The sequence below is a fragment of the Pelodiscus sinensis genome, chromosome 4, assembly GCF_049634645.1.
Source record: "Pelodiscus sinensis isolate JC-2024 chromosome 4, ASM4963464v1, whole genome shotgun sequence".
Taxonomy (NCBI): Eukaryota; Metazoa; Chordata; order Testudines; family Trionychidae; genus Pelodiscus; species Pelodiscus sinensis.
The window spans coordinates 57,347,525-57,371,348 of record NC_134714.1 but is presented as its reverse complement, the minus strand read 5'-3'; the positions used below and the strand labels follow the sequence as shown (position 1 = coordinate 57,371,348).

The 23,824-nt window shown below is 37.3% G+C and overlaps 1 protein-coding gene across 18 annotated transcripts in view; it reads left to right on the top strand.

Moving 5' to 3' along the window:
• Positions 1–23,824, top strand: part of MEIS2 (Meis homeobox 2) — a 203,460-nt gene that overhangs the window by 8,728 nt on the left and 170,908 nt on the right. For all 18 annotated transcript variants that reach the window (XM_006132700.3, XM_006132698.3, XM_075927029.1 and 15 more), the window contains exon 7: positions 7,071–7,185. In XM_006132700.3, coding sequence (XP_006132762.1) covers positions 7,071–7,185 — 115 coding nt within the window. The remainder of the gene's footprint in view (positions 1–7,070; positions 7,186–23,824) is intronic.

The following is a 23,824-nucleotide window of genomic DNA, read 5'->3' as shown; positions in this document are numbered from 1 at the left end:
TACCTGTGCTGGAAAAGCAGGCAGCCATAAGCAGTCTTGTCATATTTGTTTGGTAATAAATGCACATATTGAATTTTATTTTAGTGCACTATTAAATGTTATATAATTCAGTGACTGGAAGAGGGGCAGGGACTTTATAAATCAAATCTTTTAGTGTTAGCCACTGAAAAGCTGCAACTTTTTGTTATTATTCTGCTATGTTTAGTAAATATAACAGCCCATAATTAGTGTTTGAAATTTTAACATTCTTATTTTTTTGTTATTGCTTTGAGGTATTAGGCGTAGATGGAAAGATGTTAATTACAGCCATGCCTTGCTTGCACCAGATCAGTTATGGGCTGGGGGGTGTGGGAAACCTGCCCAAACTGCAGGTCAAATTGAGTTTCCCAGCAATGAAAATTTATCATTGTTCAATATAAACATCTAGGGCCCAATCCTGCATTCCACACATGCTAAATTCCCACTGAGGTTGCTCATAAATCCTTTAGTTTTTAAAAGAAAACTATCTCAGCTTGAAAACTCTATTGCTCATGGTATTTTAAGAATCATAAACTATTTCTAAGCATTTCTCTGCTCAGCTTTATTTACTTCTGTGCATAAGTTTGACTGCTATCATCCAATTCTTCCCTGAGTCCCAGTCTGAGTTAGGGCCTGATGCTGGTCCCATTGAAGTTAATCGCTAACTTGATACTGACTTCAGTGAGAGCAGGATTAAGGCCTCATTCTGCTCAACCTTGGTTTATATGCAGTCTTCAGTAGAAAACTGACTAATGAACTGATCACCCATAAAATATAATTAAAAATAGGCAGGTAAATAGATATCTATCTCCTTTTTATACAAGAGTCTTTGCTAGATTAGACATCTGATGCACTAGTTGTAACAGAGAAATAGTAGTTTGACTATTAAATAGTTCTGTTTTCGTATCAGGATACACTAGATCTCATTATTTTGGATTTTTGAGTATCAAGATGCTTTAAAGTATTCTAATACTCCTTTTAGCAAGATTAGTGCTGAGCAATCTAAAGGTGTCTTGAAAATTAGATATTTAAAAAATGAGGGTCTCTGACATCTGTCACAGGTTGCATAGTTTTGCCTGTTGGTCAGATTTCATTGTCAGATGAGCAGTGAGCAAATTGTCAGATGAACAGTGATACTGCATTCTCCATGCACCCCAAAATCCTATGGACTTCATCAAGAATGTTCTGAATGCCAGGAATGTGGGATCAGACCCTAAAAGGGTCCTACCGGTTTATCAAATGTCAAAAGGTAACCTTGATAGTTACAGCAAGAGGGATAAGGCAAAAAACTTTTATATAACCAGGTTTCTTAGTGTGTAGTTTAAAATTTGGAATGTTACTATAAGCTCTTTGTGATCTGCTGCCATGTGTCATTAAGGGGCTTCTAATACACAAATGAATGTTGAATTTTTCTGGTTTTTAATTGCTGGTGCTTTTCCTGAGCATTTCATTGCAAGTAAATATGGCTATTTTTATTTGATTACACTTCATTGTGTTCCCAAAATCTGAGATAATGATGCATTTCATTATTTCATTGATGCTGGCATTTCTTCTTTGATTTAGATGTTGTCTCTCTGATCCCAAGGTAGATTGGAAAGTTATATTTATATTGGTGGTGGTTTTTTGCATAATAATAATAATAATTAATCATAAATATTTTAAAAGTAGTAGTAGCACTCTAAAAGAACTGTTGCTAGACAGAATTAAATAGGAGGAATCACTTATAAAAAATCCTGACAGTTTAAGTCTTGATTCTATGCAGACAGGTGGTTTACATGTTTGATTCAAAGAGTTAAACTGACTACAAAGCGTAAGGAGCCTATACATCCTTTAAGAATGATGCCACTTTCTAGGTCTGTCATCAGTTCTTCCTGAAACTTCACTTAAATTCAATGTTAGTATGGTGAGAAAGTCAAGGGTGTTTTTTTTTTAAATAGCCATGTATGAAACTCAGACATGTGTACAAATAAGCAAATTACTCCTTTTCAATAGACCAGAATGCCTTACATTTTGTTTTACTTGTGTAATGCTGGTGGATAATGCAACACTGTTTTTAAGTCTAGTCAGTAATATATTACAGATATGTGAGAAGGTAAGCCTCAGGGATACAGAGCCTTGACTTCACTGTAAATATATACACCAAGCCAAATTAGAGTTTTTCATGCTTCATTTATTTATTTATTGAAAGTTTCTTTGTTTGTGTTTATTATTGCCATTCACTACAGCAGTTTCTAAGATCTCACATCCTGAATTACATGATCATATCAAATATGGGTGTATGTGAGGTTTTTGCCTGGCTCAGTACATTGTGTTTTAATGTATCAGGGCAGGCAAGGCCAAATTCTTGTTGTCTTAATCACATTAGTAGTTCCATTGATCTCAAAGGTACTGCTTGTCTGAGTACAGTGGTTCATAGTCTCTGGGAAAACAGAGGCATCGTGACACTTGTTAAGATCAGTTGCAAAGTTGATTTACAAGACATTGGGTAAAATTAATTATAAGTTATCTTAATTAAGAATCAGATGGGTAGCTGATTTATTTACACACTGTAGTTGTGTAGTTTCCACAGTTTTATTTGATAAGCAAATATATAGGCCCAATCCTGCATTTATTGTACATCTAAAACATCACTTAAAGTCTCTGGGTGGAATCCTGTTGACTGTACTCATAAGATGATCATTTAAAGTCAATTGGCCTGATTTTGATCTTACTTACACATAAATCAGGAGTAACTTCACTGTGGTTAATTGAGTTATACCATCATAAAACCAGTGTGAGATCACAATCAGCTCCACTGGGGCTGCTTGTCAGACTTTGCCCAGTGGAAGTTTTGGGTGTACAAGGAATGCACAATCATCTGGCACTACATTTGCATTTACATAGCCATCTTGGAAGAGTTCACTTACCAACTTTTGCACCATGAAAAGACAAACAACCAGCACTGTCTCATATTAACAAACAGATGCCTGCATGCAATCCTGATTTAATAAATGATTGCTCTGTAGCAAATGTGTTTTCGAACATCTCTTCTTAAGACATCCAGTACTAGTTAAAAATGTGTGCAGGTTCCACCAGATTTGCAGCATCAACAAAAGAGTAACACATCAGATTTGCTTCATATGCCCAGAGACTCTTGTCCTCTCCATGCTCTTTTCTAGATTTAGCAAAATTCAATGATGGTGCTAAATCAATTTTTTTTAACTTTCCAGGGAGAAAACACTGGCAACATTGTGTGTTCTAGGGAAGGCTGTGTGTGTAAATGAGAAACCGTGGATAGCAGCAGAGTGATCTCCTGTGGCCCTGCTAGTACAAGCTTTCCCCATATTGTCTCCTGCTTTTATATTAATTACAACTTGCATTATCAGCTGCGAGTCTGTAGCCCGGCAAATAGAAAATACTGCCCCTGGAGACCTAGCTTCTTGTATCTATTTTCCATCTCCTTCTATTGTGCTCCACTCAGTATTCACTGCTTTTCTCCTGGTAACACTGCTCTTTAACACAATTAGGTAAGAGCAAGAAGAGCACCATATTTGACTCCCAATTATTAAAACTACTGGGAATAGATACATGTGAACTGTGTTCCTTCTATGGTACACTGCAGTAGTTTAGTTCATGATTAAATACATGTGCGTCTATGTTGTAGTGTATACGTGTATTTGTGTATACGTATATATAAAATCATCAAATGCATCTTAATCACACCACTCTCTTATTTGATTTTCCACTGCAGAGCACATTTTTAAACCTAACAATATTATTCACAAATTACAAAGAAACCACATTAACAGTTTATACAGCAATCCTAGCCATCAATAACTCATTTTAGAGCAATATTTTGGGCCTGATCCAAAGCCCAAGAAAGTCAATAGAAAAACTGCCACTAGCTTCAGTGGGCTTTGAGGTTTTCTATATGTGTAATAAATTGTATTGATTAGGTCCAGTGGGTAATCCTGTTAACATGCATATTTGGGTGCCACTTTTGCTTCAATAGTCATAAAATAATTGAAAATGACCGGGAATATGGCCAGGAAGATCTTCTTGAGGGATGCAAATTTGGAACCTCTCTAGGTAAAAAAGTAAGAAGTTGGATTACTCACAGAGGTATCTTAGTACAAAACAGTGATACCTCATGATCCACCCTTATGATTACTGATCACATCTTCTATAATAATATAAAAGAATAGTTGATTTCCCTGTATCTAACATATTCTTAGTATACTACAATTGCAAATAACCACTTTATTATTTTTATCTCTCTACAAAATGCTGCCAAATTCTTTTCCTCAGGAAACCAATGTCACAAGAAATCCACTGAGTTCCAAATCAATACAGTCTGTCTTTTGAAAACTTGGTCTACAAACTGAGGTCAAGCACAACTTGGACTGGTATAGACAGCAAGGGTTTTTAACTGCGGGAAGTCTGATTCAGTGATACTTTCCAAATCATTACATTTTTGGAACAAAAGACTGGTCTAGCTTTTGAATACCGTATGATAGGTTTTGGATGACATTTGCCTTAAAACATAGCTGAGGTGTTACTGGCTAATTATTGTAATTTTCATATGTGTGGCAAGGAGCTTTAACAGCAACCAGCTTAAGTGAGCCTGCAGTGCATAAAATTAACATAACTCACTGTGGTCTCTGAAAAGTTTAGCCTAGGTGAACATGTTGCAATTATTATATTCGAAAAGAAGGTTCCAGCCTGATATTGTTGGAGGGCTAAACTCATGCCATGCTATTGTTTCTTTCCTTTTTCATGTATTTCTTCTAGCTCTTTATCTGATTACCATCCGGCAAACAGCTGACGCTAAGAGGCTGCAGAGGGCTGAAGAGCTCCTGTCTGCTGTTTGCCTTCAGCTTGAAGCTATTTGAGTGGTTTCCTAACTCAGAGATAAAAAGAGAAGCTCATAGGCACAACTCTTGTTTTAATCCAGGCTGGAAAGAAACTTGCTCAGTCTTTGCATTTTATTTCTCTACGAACTTCCCCCTACTTTATTTTCATTCATAGTCTATTTTTAATAACATCTGAGCTGCTTCAACTCTTCAGAAGTTTCATCTTTTCTTTTGTTTTCATTTTCACCTGCCTTGCGACATGATGGTAACAGATTTTAATTCTGGTTTTTGGTATGGTGGTAAATTAGCTTTCGGTAGATTTAGCTGGCACAGCAATCTCAAAAAACAGATAATACTACCGTGTAATCAGTAATTTTTGATAGTCTTTGTTGCAGTTCTATATTAGAGAAAATATGTTCAATAGCATTTGTATCCTAAAGCCTGTTGGCTATGCTGACAAGTTAAGGCTGTTGTAGAACCTGGGACAAATCCTGCCTGATGTATTTATTAGTATAGCTCAACTGATTTAAGTGGGACTTTTTGTGCAGATAAAGCAAGCAGGATTTTGGCTCCCTATTAGCTTTTGGCTATATACGGCCTGATCCAAAGTCTATTGGAGTCAATGGAACTCATTTAACTGACTACAGTGGGCTTTAAATCAGAACCGTAAAGTTTTGGTTGGGTTTGTAGAAAAATATTATCTGGCTGCTTCACTATACATTGCTGTAATACATGTGGTATCAATCAGTTTTGGAAGATTATCTAGACATGGTTCGTTGTATATACATGGCCTGATTCTGATCTCCCATACACTGGTTTTACACAGGGTAACTCCACTGACTTCACTTGATTTACTTCTGATTTACATTGCTGTCAGTAAGGTCAGAATCAGGCTATATATGCATCAGCATACATCATTCACAGTCCTTGGTATTTGCGATGTTGTAATAGCTCAGGGTGTGCAGTATTTTCTCAACCAAGATTTTTTATTTTTCAAAACTTTTCTTGTTGGGAAGTGTTACAGTGGGCTTAATCTAAGTTGTCATTTACAGGTGACAAGTAATGCAGGTCCAGCCCCAAGTCTGATCTGTTTCATGTGTTCTTGCTCTCCTTTTTTGCCAGAGGAAATTCCATCTCTTGCCTGCCTTCATGTGGTGCTGATAAAGCTCTTCCTGTACAGTAGAATTCCTGTTTTCCTTTAAGCAACAGCAGGGTATTGGGAATGATCAGGAAAGGGGAGGAGGACCAGGAGGAGACTACACTCAACAAAGTAGCACTGAACTGTAACTTTCAGTTTTCCTCACTTATCCTTTTAAATAGCAGTTCTTCACTCCAGGAAAACCAGTACTCAATAAATTAAAAGCTATCATGAATTATGTGACTGAAGTACAGTAGTAGAAGTCCTACTTAGCCAAGTATTTTCAAACTTCATAGGTCTGTCTTTTACATTCTTTTTATTGTATTTTATGTGTATTAATGGGGAAAGAATTACATAAAAATCACCATATATATTATTTTATATAATCACCTGGTGATTAGGCTTGACAGTTCTTGTAAGCGAACTGTTAAAGAGTGATACATCTAGAAAGTCTTTAAAAATGTGTCATATTGAAGAAAGAAATTCTTTACTGGTATATAATGTGTTTCAGAGGAGCTTATTTTTCCCACAGCTCTGCATTTGCTTGAAGTATTTCCAACATTCAGACTGGTGGCAGAGAGAGGAGTGTTAGGGTATGCTCTCCTCCCATCCACTTTTTCCTTTACTTTTTAATTTTTTTTCTTTCAATTTCCCCCTCCCCCACCTAAGCAGATGTGGAAAAAATGAGAGAAAACGCGTCACTACACTCATCCCAGTTTGAGTTTCTAGTATTAGAGAACCCCAAGAAAAAAACATGCCAAAGCATTTGCAAATAGTTCATCAGGAAATACTATAACTTTTGGCAGAATTTTTTTACTTCTTCACTATTAATACAATTAAACCCAGATAGCTGTTGGAAGAGTAAAAATCGGTCCCTTATTTTCCCAAATAAATCTTTGTATGTCCTCCACTTTTAACTGCTGATGACATATTACATTGTACAAACAGTATCAATATTTGGCACATTTCGCAATTGCTAATTTGTATACTTTCCCTTTCCCCCCTCTTCTGTTTTCTTTCTGTTCCTCATTTGCTATTGGAATGGGAACTGTGGAAAAAATTCCTTGGCATTCTGACTCCAGAACCCTTCATCTTGGAGAGACCACGATGATGCAACCTCAACACATTCAGCAGGCACACCGGGGCCCTCCAGTGGGGGCCATGCTTCCCAGAGTGGAGACAACAGCAGCGAGCAAGGTAAAAGGTCAAACTTTTTCCCTGTGTAAAGTAGGCATGACTAAAATAACTTTGGCTTTTTTATTATATCAGTTCATCTGCCTTAGTGTAAACATGAAGTGGCAGGCTCCCAGTGTAATCAGCTGTTACTTAGGGAGACACTATTTCCTTTTCTTAACCTACTTAGCTGCATTTTATTATTATTTCAAAGTGAAATATCTAATCTTCAAACAAGCTTTGTAATAACAATTGATTAGTTCTGCCAATTCCTTTACAAATTTGGTTATCTGAAGTTTATTTTTGTGTGGTGTAAGTAAATATAATGTCAGGCATACTCTCCAGCTGTGATGCAGTAGTTTGTGCTGGACTGTAAACAGAGAATTTAATTTGTAATATTAGCTATAAAAGGAGTCTTATAGCAAGCTGTAAATCTGTTACATCATGTAAGGAAGATGCAGAATTCAGCCCTGACTAACTGAAAACAAAACTTGCGCAGTGTTTGCCTTTTTAAATATGAATTTTGAATGCTTGATAGAGACAGACTCAGGCTGCAAAATTCAAGTCCAGAGCTAGAGTTTAAAATCCCCTTTTTCTTCAGCTTTTAAGAGGACTGATTCTCCACAGACTGGCACTGTGTTCAGTCATTTCTGCCTGTGCCAATAGGGTGTCAAACACTGCCATGTAGACTGGGTAACATGTTAGACCTGTTTTACACTCTGGGATCAAATTTTAAACATCCCAGAGGGTCATGGTGCTAGTAGCAGTTCCTCTTTGAACTGGGTCCCTCTCCTATTGTTATAGTTTAGTTGTACAGTGCACATTTAGATCATTGCTTCTAGAAAGTGGACTCCCATTTGAGTTATTCAGAATCTATTTGTTAACTTCAGTGGGAGTTGGATCAAACCTTAAGTCAATGGGAGTCATTCCATTGATTTTAACTAGTTTTGGAACAGGCCTGTAATGAATAATGGTAGACAAAGCAACTAACGACAAGGAGGGCTTTAGTTGTAATGCAGCAGGACAGTGCAACCTCTCATAATTAACTAGCAAACTTTATTGTTTCTAGATATAGGTATAATCAGTATGGGTTTCTTGTCACTAAAATTATGCTGATTTAGTGGAATATTTATATAATTGCTTTTAAAGCTCCCATTCCTGTGGCATCTGGAAACAGGACATAACTTTAGTACATCAGTGCATTAATGAGAACTGTCCAACCCAAGCAAGACACATAAGACCTATACCTGCATCTATGACCTACTCCCAACAGCCATAACTAATTCAGTCTTGGTCCACTATCAAACAATGCTTGACCACAAAGACATGCCTTGTACAGCAGCTTAGAAAACAGAAAGATTGATCATTGGTTGATATTTAGCAGGAGTGAGTTCTGTAGTCAGAGGCTCCTGCACCTCAATGCCCAGCTTCTAATCACCAGGCTTGCAAATCTAGGGGCTGTCAGCAAATACTCCTAGTCTGACCTCCTTATTTGATATGAAGCCTAGGCTGAGGTCAACCCTAAGGTAGCCAGATGGAAGATCTATCATTCTAAGTTATGGTCTGTGGTATTGTATGCTCACAAATATATTATACTTATTCAGGCATCGATGGGCTCCTATGTAGGAATCAGTTAATCACCTGAGTTGTTGCTTGGATGTGCTAGGGAAAACTGTACCTAAAGCATTTCCCTATTTGCCTGGTACATTTCCTTTTGAAGTGCCTATCTACAAATTGAAAGTCAGGACTCCAATTGACTGTTGGCACTTGAAAGATGCACACTCCTGTGATATTTTGGTAAAAGTCCTATTGAAGAGTGTGGCCTAGATTGCTCCCTCCTCCTCCTCCTAGGAAAATTGCAAGGGGGGAACTTATTGGAAAAAAATATGCAAGAGTTCCCTTGTTAACTTTTTCTTGGATTGTTCCACTAAAGGGGCAGTATTTGCCTCATAGCTAGAGAACAGACAGAGGTTCTATCCCCAAGTCGCATGAATCCCCAGAATCTGAAAGAGGCCACAGCTGTCTGTGAAGAGAATCTGTGCTTGTTCTCCAGGTCTGAGACCAGCTTGTCTGGCTCTTTTTGGGCTCTCTGGTCATTTGACTCCACTGAAACCGCATTGCCAAAACTCTCCTTTGCTACTGCCTCTGGGGCACTTCTCCAATGAGGTTTCCCTGGGATGGAGGCATTCATGAAAGAGTTAATGCAGCCTCAGATTGCATTAATATCCCAATGTCTTTTCCACCAATGTCAGGTGCGGTGGCTGAGGTAAGTGATCCACATCACTCCTCAGTCCTGCCTCTTGACCTCCCTCTTTTTCCCAACACTCCTGGACCTTTCTTTCCTGATCCTCTCACTCGGTCACCTAGCCACCCCTCCACAGTTGCAACTTTCACCATTAAGGAAAGGTCAATGGGATCTTGTGAAGGGTGGATGGTGCCATGGATGTTGTTGACACTCTGTGCAGAACGAGGTGGATTGATACAGTGGGCCCTCCCCCCGATGTTATGATTGGAAAGCTATACGGGAGTTTTGCCTGTTTAAGAAGTACAAAATCTGACCAGAATGCCACAGGTATAGAAACTACCCTTTCCGAATCAAAAGAGTTAATGTAGGGGAAGATTGAAATTAGTTAAAATATTTTGGCACTGATAGAGTTAGGGAAAGGGTCTTTGGGCAGTGAATGATGAAATATCCTAATTATTAGTGGTGAGTGTCTGTATTGTTTTTAACATGTCACTTCAGCTATATGAGGGAAACTACACTATACACTGTATTGATCATCTAACAAACATAATTATTAATGACCTGTAATCTACCAAGCATTTATTGACTTGATCCTGGTTCAGATTCATAGACCCAGGTTAATATCACAAAATAGTGTTGTAGCGAATAGTAAATCATGTAGTAAATATCATCAGCTTTTTTTCCCCAGTGAAAGGGAGAAAGAATTAAATATATCTAATAATAAAAATAAAACACTCAAAACATTTTACAAAGGAAGGGAAAAAAGAAGCTGATTTAATGGTCTAATGAGGCCATCTTCCAGAGACTTGTTTTGTGTAAGGCTTGCTTTGACCTTTCGCTTTGCTCAGGAGCCCAACGCTTCATTTTTCACATTCTTGCAATTACGTTAACGCTTCAAGCATTTCTGACTCCAAGTCAGCTAGCAACACCAGGCATAACTCAACACTGTGAGTTTTTCTCCTCTCTGTAGATTCATTAACAGGTCACTGGGGTCCCAACTGAAATTTAAAACTGACTGGTTCTGTTGGGTTAGTTGAGTTATGGCAAGGGAGATAGCAGGAAAGGGGCTAAAAGAAGGGGAGGAGAGATAGAAGACCCTAGGGTTTTTGCCAGGGAATAGATGTGTAAAACCCTAAGCAGCACATTAAAAGGTGTGGGCAGCTTTAACATTCAGTCATCTCCTGGGGGGAGGGGGGATCTAAGTCTTTTGAGGTGCTACATTTTCCTTATTTTGTACAAAATAAAGTAAAATGTGCCTATGCATATGTAACATCCAAATGGTTGCTTTAAAATGCTAGCAACTTATAGTATTCTATATTGGTTTGTGCCATGGTGACGGATATATCACCCACAGATTTTAATTCTTATTTAATCTTTTTATGGTATATTTTAAATAATGAACAAGGCAGATTATGCCTGAAAAGCAGGAAATCAATAGTTTTTTAAGGTTTAAAACATGTTCTACAGGAACCCTCTGGGAAATACTTTTAGTGTCATATTTTATACCAGTATTGTATACCTGGTTTGCTATATTTTTAATTTTTTGAGTCAAAAGACCTGATCCTTAGAATGCTAAACACCCACTATCAGGCCTGTTTAGAGAAATTTGGGTCCCCCATTCCTGCCTGTTTGACTTCATTTTTACTGACATTACAAACACATATGAACATATTTATACAGATGTTCAGTACCTCTCAGTATCACACCCACAGTGGTAAACTTATGCATAAGTTACAAGCCAAAGGCAGGAAGCTTCTGTAGTGTTTAGCAGCAAGCTTAACAAGATGGGATTAAACCGTTTTTCTTACTCGTGTGAGTAGTTCCATTAGTGTCTATGGCTCTACATGTGTGAGTAAGGTGAGCAGGCTTTGACCCACTGTAGAGAGGCTCTGAGCACTATTTGTTCAAAAAATATCTTAAATAGTTTTTTAATTTTTTTCTGTGGTAGTCTGATGTTTTGTCCCACTGATTTGCCCACAGTAGCTTTCTATGGGAAAGATTAATTATCTGCTTCAGGGCAAAGTCAACAGAGATATTGACTGAAATCACACATGCTTATCCTAGGTTACATCTTTGGGTTGATGTATATTGGAAAAGTTAGTCTGTGTGAATTTCTTGTTCATCGTGTAATACATTATGATATGTGAATTTGGAAATACAGTTAGTTGGTGAGGCAGAAAAGGTCTTTCTTAATACTGAAACTATATTAACCCAATAAGCATACACAACGTTGAGTCTGCTTTGAAACAAAATAATAATAGTCCCCAAAAGAGGAATGAGTTGTATTAAATAATGCAAGGTGTTCAGACACATTATGCAAATGAATTTTCATACTCAGACTTCGCTATTACAAAACAACATGCATTTATGTTGTTTTTTCCCATTCTTTTCACAAATTATGTGTAGATAGGTATGCACTGGATTGTATGCACATCTCCTTATATCTTCAGAACTTTTCAGCTTAACATCTTCTAGAATGGAGATACAGTTTTATTGAAAAACTATCAGTTTGTTGCTAGAAAGTAAACTACAGGCTGTATTGTGAAAAAAGTGAATTTCCTATTAAATAATGCTTCACTGGAGAGGCATAATTTCTAAAGGCACTATTTTCCTTAAGGTAAACTATGTGCACTATGAAAAAAATCTTAAAGAACAATGACTTTTTTCAGTTGAGGATGATATAGGAAGAAAGTAGCTCTTATTAATTCATCTTTTCCTTTCAAGTTGTTGGGGCCTGTCCTTGTGTTGATGGGTATGAGTAATTCCCATTAATGGTGACGGGAGTTACGCATGTGCATTGACAGGAGAATAGACCCCTCAGTGTTTAGAGCACATGAAATTTACATTTTTTCCCATTGCTGTAATTGAGATGTTGACAAATTGGAGAATATTGATGAGCCTTTGTTTTAAGTCTTTCTTGCCAAGTTTGTTTTATTTTTCATGGCTTGAACAATAGTGTGGGTTCAGCAGCAATGAATAATAAGGGAAGAGTAAAGATAACATTGTATTTCAATATTTTGATGTGCCAATATGAAATAAATTGTCTTAGGCAAATGGAATATGCTGTTTTAATCATTAGCTATGCATGAGAGAAAAATGGATGTTGACATCTTTGCTGTAAAATCGTTGTAATGGGGCCTTCCTTACAATTCATTTTTGTAAAATTCATTTTGTACATTTTGCAGCAATTGAACAATCCCTGCACTGTGAATAGGCAGAATTCCCAGAAATACTGAGACAGTTGGCCCAGTAACTGCTGAGCTCACACTGCACACCACATGCACATTAACCATAACGCTGCCAGAAACAGCTTAGCTAAATATATTAACATATTAGTATCCACCCATCTTTCTTTTCTTTTATTCAATTGTGTGAACAAGTACATTTCGGTTTTTTTACCATTTATGTCCCTACCTATCAACCAGTCAAAGGGGCTAGAATTTCATGGTAAATCTCTTTTATTTATTGTACAGTTTTCTAGTCATTATACTGGTGAAAACTGCAGATCCCCACCTTTTATTGAATTTAAAGCTTAGAGGTGAGTGAGCTCTTAAAATATTATAATACATTTTAAGACTTACATCTTACTCTCTTAGTTTCCAACCCACATAGATATATGCACAAATGTTTTTTTTACCTACAAATATACACATTATTAGATAACATTTACTTACTATGTGTTCTAAATATGTTGTGCTGGGGTTTCAAATGCAGCATAGGAAAATTCTGTCAATGGAATGTTTTCATAATGGCAGGAATCTCTTTAAAATTCCCCTAGATACAATATGACAGATGCCATCTGGAATAATCTTTTGCTAGTTGTTTTTAACTTTTATTTTTCCTACAGCTAAGTTCATCCCAAACTGGTCACTTACTGTTAATGGTAAACAGAGTGAACTTCTTTTCTCCCTTCTCTACATGAAATCTCAAAAGAAAAGAAAATAATCAAACAATATTGCTGAAGAGATTGCTAAGGGTGGGATAGTTATTTTTGCCTTTATCATTTAGGGATTTTGTTCTGTTTTGCTTTTTTCAAACACAGAGGGCAAGATTTCCCTTAAGGTCTCTCCTCTCCTTCACTGCCAGATCTAACCCAGCCCTCCTCAAAATTTAGCTATTATTTTAGCTGTCAAATTATAATAGTATTATCTGTTACAATATTAATGTTTTCATAATAAAGCACTCTTAAACATGCAGTAGTAAGTGCAAGTGTTTAAATGCCTTCCTGTGTTGTTACAGTATGACTAATTTCTTCCTATATATGTTAACTTATTTGAAAGATCTAGTGTTGGAATCTCTGGATTTTTTTTAACTTAGTCGTGTAAAGGGATGTCTCCTGATGCCTGTTAGAGTTTAATTTAGAGTAGTAATTAAACTTGAATACTGCCTCATAAACAAAAGATAAACAATAAACCAGCCACATTCCCTGCTGTTTCATAGCTTTCTTTCCCAGATGTTTTAGCCTGATAATTTTTACACAGTGAACTACCTAGCATAGCATGCTGTGGACAGAGGTCAAAGACTAGTTCTATGTAATAGATTTTTTAAAACTTTTTTTTATAACAAAATGCTGGAAGATTTTTCTTCAACTAGCTGATTAAATTCTGAGATACTGAAGGACACTTATAATTGATTTTGTAATTTCCCTTCCCCTCCACTTATTTAACAAGGCCAGGCTGATTTAAAAATCCTAATTTTATCATCAATGACCTAGTGGTCTTTTAAAATTATTATGAAGGTGTTTTGAAAATTCATTCTGTTTCAAAGCAAAAGAAGAGAGCAAGTGGGAAAGAGAGAGAGAAGATATTCCTTTAAATGCTGTGTCGATCCTAAGCAACTAAAGAAATGTTGACAATAGAACATTTTTTTCCCAAACCAACCCTCAGGCTACTGGAGCTTGTGTGTCCATTTCTGGACCATTCCACTGTCAGCCATGATCTTTCTAATTGTCAGGTACTAGTAGGCCATTCGAATGCAGAAGCCATGTTATTTTCACTGGGTGGGGTAATTACTGAAAGCTGAGAATAGCTGCACTAAAGACAGAGGGATACTTTCATGATCCCATTAGCATAAGAGTGGGTAAATTATTCATGCCAAGTGAGGATTCTATGGGGAAAAGTATAGTTAATGCACATAGTTTTTAAATGTATCCCTTTCTGCTCTGAGACTAAATTCTTGTTGGATTCAGTTCTCAGACATTTACGGGAAAGCTCTAGTGGCATGTTAGACGCAGTTCATCTCTCTCTGTTTGCAGCGCTCTCAATAGAGACCATCTGGCAAAGATCCAAAAGGTGATTAAACAAAATGATCAGCTCTTGTTGCTGTGTTACATGTCCAATACTCTGGATTAAAAAACATGACCCACGACAGTCAGCTAAAGTCATTCTTTTTTTCTCCCTCTCTTTTCCCTATAAGAATTCAGATGGTCCACAAATGTCTATGCCATCTTTGTGTCCTTATGGCCCATAATCATGAACAGGTTGTGCAAATGGCTCTTTCTGTAGCACGGTCTGTTCCAGCAGCATAGAAAAATTTCCTATTAATTGGGTCAGTCTAATGTTCATAATGACATAGGGAAAATTACTAAAATTTGTTCTTTCGTAGAACAAAAATGTGTGCTTTCTGCCATGAGAGAGTTGAAATCTGACAACAGGTTCATGTGATTGATTAATTTTCTTGTGACTGAAGAAATTCAAAGCATGACATTGTCATCTGCTGAAAATAGTATACAGCTCCTTATAACCACACAAAAAGGGGGGGGGGGAATGAGCTGTGGTTTAACACCACAATCAGGGATGAATTTACAGTGCCATTCAGAAGAGTACTCCCTTATCATAAACAAGCTGATAATCACACTGAATCTAACTCCCAATTAGCTCTTCCTTCCCTCACAGAGATCAGCGTACATGTCCTCCTTAAGCCGTGATATGTTGCTATTGAGTCAGACAGAACATTTGTATACCTTATGTCATATTGAAAATTTAAGGATTAACACTATATATTACCAGAAAACCTAGCTAATCAGCAAGGTAATTTTCAAAGCAATCACTTACATGACTGAGTTAAGGTAAAAATGCCAAGACTGTGAATAGGGGACATATGTATCTTATCTTTTGGGGGTTGCACCAAATGCCAAGTAGTAGTGTAAATTCAACAGAAAGCAGACATTGTTGGGAAGTAATTAAAAAAATATTGAAATGAAATCTACCATACGAGTGAAATATTTGTAGGATTACTTTTTTGTTTCATATATAGCAATTTGCATGGACCCGAAGAGTGATTTTTAAAAAAAACTGCTTTCATGGAGGGAGGGGGGATTGGAGGGGGGTTGAAGTACAAGTTGGAAAATGGGACCTACTGCTGTAATATTCAGTCACAGACTTAGATAAATAAAGCCTGTCTCTTAGAACCAAGAATATTTGTAGTCTGAAATCATTTGCCTGATTAAGAAAGAGGGTGCTTCAAGAAAAGAAGACAGACTAGGCTAACAAAACAAATAAATCAAATTCTGCTTTTAAAAGCTAAGAAGATCCAGCAAGGCTGTCAGCTCCCCTTACTATAAGGTGAAAGCAATAGGTAAAAGATACAGACGTGTCTGGAGTGTTCAGGGAAGGGAAGTGAGGCTCCCCTAGAGTCAGTGCAGTGTGGCAGATGAAAGGGACCCATATAGCCTTGGGGGTCTTAAGGCTATTACAGGGCAACTCATGCTCTGTTATCATGCTGATTTTCAATTGATTTTTGGCTGTACAGTACTTGTTGAAGGCTCTCTAGAGCATCAAACACTGCATTATGGCAATACACATTGTAATACATGTGTTTTTGTCTTATTGTCTTTACTTTGCCTGGTATAAGAGTGGCGAATGACCATTCTGTGTTTTCTCCAGCTTCTGGGGACATTTTAGGTTTGGGGGAGTAGAGTGGGCAGAAGGAGTTTGACAGCGATCTTTACTCATTTCTTAATGCAGATTGACATATTTGTTTATAGTTTTGCCTTTTTACAACCATTTCAGACTTGGTTGGAAGCATTTTTTATATACAATGGTTTAATCTGAGTTCAGACTTAGTTCTGTATCTGAGCAGAAGATACATCACTCATTTTGGGGACCAAGTTTACCTCCATCCCTTGAAAACCATATTATTACTTCTTACTGTAGGAAGCTTAATCCTAAACCTGAGATTGCAGAAACTTTCTATATGATAAATCAATTCTGCATATTTTCAAGCTTCCACCTCCGCTTTTTGTTTAGTTGTGTACTTCATGTTGGTCTACTCTCATATGCAGTGAAAATAAGAGCCACTCAGCTGGGTCTTAGCTGTCAGAGACATGAGTCCATAAAATTTTATTTTTCCTTTTTTTAAAGAAGTTTCATTATTTTAATCATATTATTGGCTAAATATCTGCTGCAAAATTCTCAAAAGCAACATCGACAATTGTGCCTGCAATTTTGCTCCCACACATTTTTGGTGCATACATTTATTCAAACATGCAAACAGCATATGCAAATGAAAATCAGAAGTTTTACATGCATACAAATGTACTGTGAAAAAACTATGCATGTGGAAATCCTGTGGGTGCAGCTACCCATATATAAGGGTAAGTCACAGCTGAAAATTTAACTTCTGATATTTGAGTTTTATACACTAAGGTCAGCTGTGTGGTGTACAGGTTAAAGTAAAATACTAGGAGACAGGGCTTCTAATCCTGTCTGGCAATGACTCAGGCATGATCCAAGGTCCATTAAAGTCAATGGAAAAACTCCCCTGGACTTCAATGGACTTTAGATCAGGCTCTGATGCCTCAGTTCTGCAATGTGGTGCACACGGATGACATCTGCTTCTGTGGCACTATGCATGGATGTGGCAGTCTGCTTGGGTGCAACACATTGCAGGTTTTTGAAGCCTATCTGTGTGATCTTGTGCAAGGTAGGTTGCCTCTCTGGTATCCACTTTCCCCATCCGTATAATGTGGGCATCAGTATTTAGCTATTGCATAAGGGTGTTTTGAGGTTCAGTCATTAACATTAGTGAAGTGCTTTGATATACTTGAATGGATGGTTATATGGAAGTATTAAGTATTGTAGTGTTATTAGTAACTGAAATCAAAGCAAGAGAAGCATTGGCAATACATCTAAGTATTTATTGTTTGTTTAGACACTCTCTCCTCTTTCATGGCAGAAAAATTGGTAAATGAAATAACCCATTGCAGATGTTTTTTTAAGTAGTGAGAAGATCTAAATGTTCACTATTTAGGAAGTCAATCTCCAGAAAAGACAGAGACCTGGGTGTCATTAGTGGGCAATCTTTAAATGAATGCAAAATGTTTGGAATAATGTCTTCCATGTATTAAAAGCAATGGACTTTGATTTGTCATTATGTAGTCATGTCTTCCCATTACACATGTTTTTGTTGAACAAACATATTTAATTTGAACAACTCAGGGAAAGCCCTATTCTGTGTTTATGTTTGTGCTCCCTTTTATCTACCAAAGCACCGAAGGGCAGCTATGCATCGCAGGATTTGTTCCAAACCAATGTTTTGTTTTGATTTTTGTTGTTGTTGTTTCTGGAGGATTGCCTCTAACACTCTAGAGCTGTACAGTGGGTTTTAGGGTTTAGTAGGCTTGTGGACCAGCAGTTCTCTTTTTAGACTTGACATTGATTTTCCTCATCCTGGCACGGGAAGATGTAGTATATTCCTTGCTCCACTGCCTAAGAGTTTCCAGCGTGCATGTGGACAGTGGTGGCCAAGAAGGCAAGCTTAGGGCATCTAAACTGGCAGAACTAACATAAATAATCTACTTGATATTTTAAAGATTCTTTTTGCCAAATATCATATTCAATGTATGTATTTTGCCATGGAAGAAATTATAAAGAAAAAAAATTACACAGTATATTTTATCACTACAGTTTCTTTTCATTTTGGTCTTTGTGAATATACCAGGTTAGCTTTAGTACCATGGTTTTTTCAAAGAGGTTATTTATAATAAGATTGTTAAATGCATCAAATACAAGACACAGTCCATAGTTGCACTATTCATAAAAGCTCTCTTTCGATTTTGAACCAGTGGCAGACTCTCCACTGAGTATTCAAGGATGCATTTTCCAAGAAAGAGGGCTAGAGTCAGCTGGAAGATAGGTCTTCCCTTTTCAAAGGATTGGAAGTGATTTTGAATATAAGGGACGATCATCTATATAAGGTCCTGATTGTGCTTCCACTGATGTCAATAGCAACTGTGTGACTTGAACAGGGGCAGGATCTGGTCTGAAATCTATATCAGTTTCACAGAGTTTGGGCCAATTGGGGTTGCATCTATGCAAATGAGACCAGAATATGGTCCTTTAATATTCAAATTTATACTTCTATTAATTTTATTGAAGAAATTCCCATGGAAACGTCAGCTGAGCTCTTGACACACTAACATATCTCTGAATCTTTCTTAAAACTATAAGTAAATATTGATAATATTTTCCCAAATTCTAAAGAAATTCATCTTTTACAGGGTGCATCATCATATTTTCTCATATTTGAAGGGACAAATGGAAATAACTCTTGCCAGGGCTATAGCTTTGTTAAAATACAGAACCTGTCCTTTTATTTCCTAGCTTCCTTTTAAAAATCAACACACCTTGTTCTGTTATAGTCCTATCAATGTTTATTTCAGAGAGGCTCGGAAGTTAGAAGGGGGGAGGGTGGGAATTGCCACTTCTGTTCTAGCAGTTTCACATGTGCTTTGTGACTGTGCTCTAATATATTAACTAGTCCCTGCACAGGTGTGCAAGGGATTAAAGGCACATGGAGCCCTCACGATTGTACTTTCACAGGAGCTACCTACAGTTAAGCACAAAGACTGAAGGGGCAAAACTGAGTGGATCCTTTGCAGAGAATATGCACCATAAACTGCTAAAGGCCTGGGTATTCCTGTGACATAATGACCCAGGGTCCAGGAGATGTGGAACCACATGATGCCCATTGTGGGTTTGGGCCTATAAGGCACAAATGATCCCACAGTGTGCCAGAGATGGACAAGAGAGAAATGGCCATAGGAGCAGCAGAGAAAAAGGAGAAGGGAAAAAAGAATGAGGCAGCCAAGAATTCCATCCAGGGAAGCAGGAAGAGAAGAGGACAGCGCATCCCTGGGAACAGGGAGGGGCGGAGGGCGAGGGGGAGGAGCAGCAGGGTAGGGACTCAAGTTTCAGGCAGCATGTTCGGGGGAGAGGAGAGTCAGGCAGCAGGGAAGCATTTGAAAGCGAAAGGAGGAGAATGGGACTGACGGGCAAGAAAGCATGTGCAGGAGAGCAAGAGGAGAGAGAAGAATAGAATAGATGGAGGGAGAGATGAAGTAAAGGAGAGAAATAGATAGTGTGTTTGCCTTCAAAAAGTGGACAAATATATTATTACTTTACAGGCATACGTTGTCTCAGCTGCTTGACTATGTTGGGCTCACTTTGTATAGGGAATATCCCCAACATAAGGGGATCCTCTGGGGGCACAGAGCAGTTGTAATGGATCTGATGCTACTACTTCCCCCTGCAGCAAGCATAAGTGCTGAAACTAGGTGTGTCCTCCCCTCCATCTAAGTGCTGCCTACCTTTGCATCACCTCAGTTTGCACTGTGCATTCCTCAGCCACAACCAGGGACTGGCACTTCATACTTCTCCATGTAAGCAAAGCAGTTGCTGTAGCTGCAACAGTGATGAGATTCACTTGTAAATGGGAGCAAAAGGTGACCTGCAAGTTCTCTGTTGTGATATGATTCATGCTATGAAACTGTTTTGAGAATGCCTTGGAGAGCTCCTTTCGCCCTCCTCACCTGGGGTTAAGGCTTTCAGGCTTAGGGGCTGCTGCCCATATTTAAGCAACTGCGTTCTTCTACTCCTTCCTTGTATCTGTCTAGAGATGCAAATTGGTCATGTAAAAATTGACCACAGCTCCTCTGATATGTAGAAAGTTCACTGCAAAGAAGTCTGAAACATACACTATGGATTTTTATTGCAGGGCTGAGCCCCACTCTTGGAAATTATTTCATGAGAATAAAATTCAGAAATGTGCATGAACTCCCCATCCTGGATAAAGAGTATGAAACATCACAAATACTAGAAATTAGAATCACTCTGTTCATGCTTCCCCTTTATTTCCTCTCACTTCAAACTCACCAGTTACTGGCTGTGCTTTTGTCAGTGGAGTCTTCACTGTACACATCTGCTAGAGGGGATTGTTCAAGAGGAGCATAAACTTCCACCAGTCCAAGAGAAGCTGAGTGGTCTCCTAATTCCACTTGGCACTAGGAACAGGTGTAGTACTAAACTGAAATACTGTGACTGAGCCAAATTCTTTTCTTATTTAGGGCCCAATACAAAACCTATTAAGTCAACAGAAAGCATTCCATTGACCTGAACAAGCTTTGGATCAGACCCTTTATTCTAGTATAAATCCAGAGTAACTCCGCTGAAGTAGATGGACTTACTCTGGATTTGCACCAGTGTAAATGATGGCATAGTCTGTCTTGATGGTAATACATTACTGTCAGTGTTTTGTTGGACTGGGCAGCTATCCAATTAGATAAAAAGAGTCCAAGATTAATCAATTGTAGTGGCATTGTGCATCCACTAATGTACTATGCCAACCTTTTAAATGTTTTTTTAAAAATCCCACTAAAAGTGTAAAGAGAAGCTAACATTAATTTTCTAGATTAGCACAAAATTAGAATTCTTGCTTTTCATATGCTTGTGTGCTACCAAATTGTAAAGCCTGTTTTGCATAAAAAAGTACTTAGCTCACAAATCATGTAAAATTTAATGAGTATAACTTTTATTGTGTCAGCTCGCTGCTTTGAGAAAATTATTAAAACCCCAAGTCTTTTTTGCAGTCAAAAGGCTACCATCTTTTTTATTATTTCTTTATTGCCAACTTTTATTTTTATTTCTCAGAATTAAATTGAAACCTGAGATGTGATTTTACACTAGTTGAAGATTTTCATCTAATAATTAGCAAGTTGGAGATGGCAAATAGTTTATTCAAGAAATGGTTTAGGACCTGGAACTAGTTATGAAGTGTGATGGAATGAAAATTGTACTTGTGCAACAGCATATATCTTCCATCTTTTAATGTACCTGCCATATCAAAAGTGGGGCCCCAATCCTGTTAAGATTTACACAAATGCTTAGTTATATACATTGTGAATGCTCCCTGAAACCAATGTGACTTCTCCCATTGGTTTTTTCCAAGTTTAATGCTCACTAGGAGCCTAATCAACCAACATTTAGTTGAACAAATGTGATTAGTCCTGTTGCAGAACTTCAATCCTCATGTTCTACTATTTATTTGACATACAGGCAGAAAGCATTCTCAAATATTGGTAAAGGAGAATTTGCTTCTGATGCCGTCTTTTATCCTGACATTATCATTTTTATCCTAAACTGCCAATGCTTTCCTTATGAAAAGAGGCAGTAGGTTTTTTGTTTATTTCTTTGTTTTTACTTATTAGATCTTTACTTTGACTGATGGCCTTTCATGCTCTTGGAAGTCCAAACGAAGTTAGTCTCACATTGTGCATTCAGAAATTATGAATTTCTTTTTGGTGAAACATCTGCTGCCATGTTAGCAAAAAAGTTTATTAGATTTCTGTCTTTCTGAAGCATTAAAAAGTCCAGTATCTCTGCCAGAGAAGATTCCAACCACTAGACGTGACCAGGTTTTTACAGTACCTTTATTTTTCCTTAGTTCAATATTGCTTTAGCTTTTTCATGTAGAAGACTAATGTCCATAAATTATATATTACAAATTTACGTTTGATTCTTCTACTAGTTCAGTAGCTTTAATTCTTAAGGATATAGGTATCTTCCATCTTTTTAACTGTGACAGTAATATACTCATTTGTGGTACCGTCTCAATGGATTTACTATTACCTTAGAGTTTGTGGTCTCTCTAAGTGCCTACAGTATCAGGATTTCAAAATACACAGATGAGCCTACATAACTCAATACAAGAAAGAAGTACAACAAGAGGTTTCTAGTGAACAGGTATCACAAAATCATTTCTCATAATAAAGCATCTTGAGTGCTTCTATGGTTTCTACTTATTTTATCATCAAACTTCCAAAGTATTAAAGGGAATCATGAAAGAACCTTCCCAAGGTTTTCAGCTTTCACTTTGTTGTTGAATTCAAATGGAAGTAGTTGGGCAGGCAATCATTGTTTTTTACTTTGGAAATCTGAAACATTTTATACTTTTCTGTTTTCACAGAATCATAGAATATTAGGGTTGGAAGAGATCTCAGAAGGTCATCTAGTCCAACCTCCTGCATGAAGCAGAACCAATCCCAACTAAATCATCCTAGTCAGGATTTTGTCAAATTGGGCCTCCCTACGCAACCCATTCCTGTGCTTCACCACCCTCCTAGTGAAATAGTTTTTTTTTCTAAAATCCACCTCCCTCACTGCAACTTGATACCATTGCTGTTTGTTCTGTCATCTGCCACCAATGAGCACAGCCTAGCTCCATCCTCTTTGGAACCCCCCTTCAGATAGTTGAAAGATGCTATCATATCCCCCCCCCCCCCCCCCGACTCTTCTCATCTGCAGAAAATTTCAAAACAACAAAAACACTTTAGATAGCTTCACTGGTAGAGGAAATGCTTTGTTTTACTGTGAATTCATTATACTGGTAACTTCTTTGTGCTGGATTGTATTAGCAGTTCACATACACAAGTTTGAGAGCACTTTGGCATAAGTCTTGTCTACAGGCAATATTTCATGAAGGAAGACCTTTCTTAATTTCTTAGATCTTGTATTTTTTCTATTAATCTATATTTTAGCCATAATTATAGATTTGTCTGCTTTTTTTTCCAATCTGTAAACTTGGACAAATTATATAGTCAGGCCTTTCTAATCTAGTAATTCATCATTTGGGTTTTTTCTCAGGCCCATCTTTCCTTCTTGTAAACTAATCCCACAGTCCTGGAATCACCAAAGAGAATGTTATTTCAGCAAGAAGTCTACACTAGTAGAATTTAGGTTTACTGTATGATGAATAGCCTCTTTTAAAGATTCAAATGGCTGTCAATTTTGTTTGTTTGTTTAGTGGATATACATTGTCTTTTGTATTTGCTGAAGAATTTTAATTCTCCATAAAGTAATTTTCTGTAGTGGTCTTAATTTTACAAATGTAAATAAAAGTGCACACTAGATCCAATATTTAACTGGGGGTTGAATGTGTATATTTGAAGGCAGAATTTGGCTCAAATATCTGTGTATTTGTGTGTTTATGTATGCATATAGTAATATATTTGGTGTGGAGGGAGGGAAATTATCCAGAGATATAGTAATAGGCTACAATTTTGATTGTGCTTTTCTTCACTTATCATTTTTTCCTAAATATATAAGCGCAGAGCAACTTCTTCTCTTTGTTGTTGGGATACAA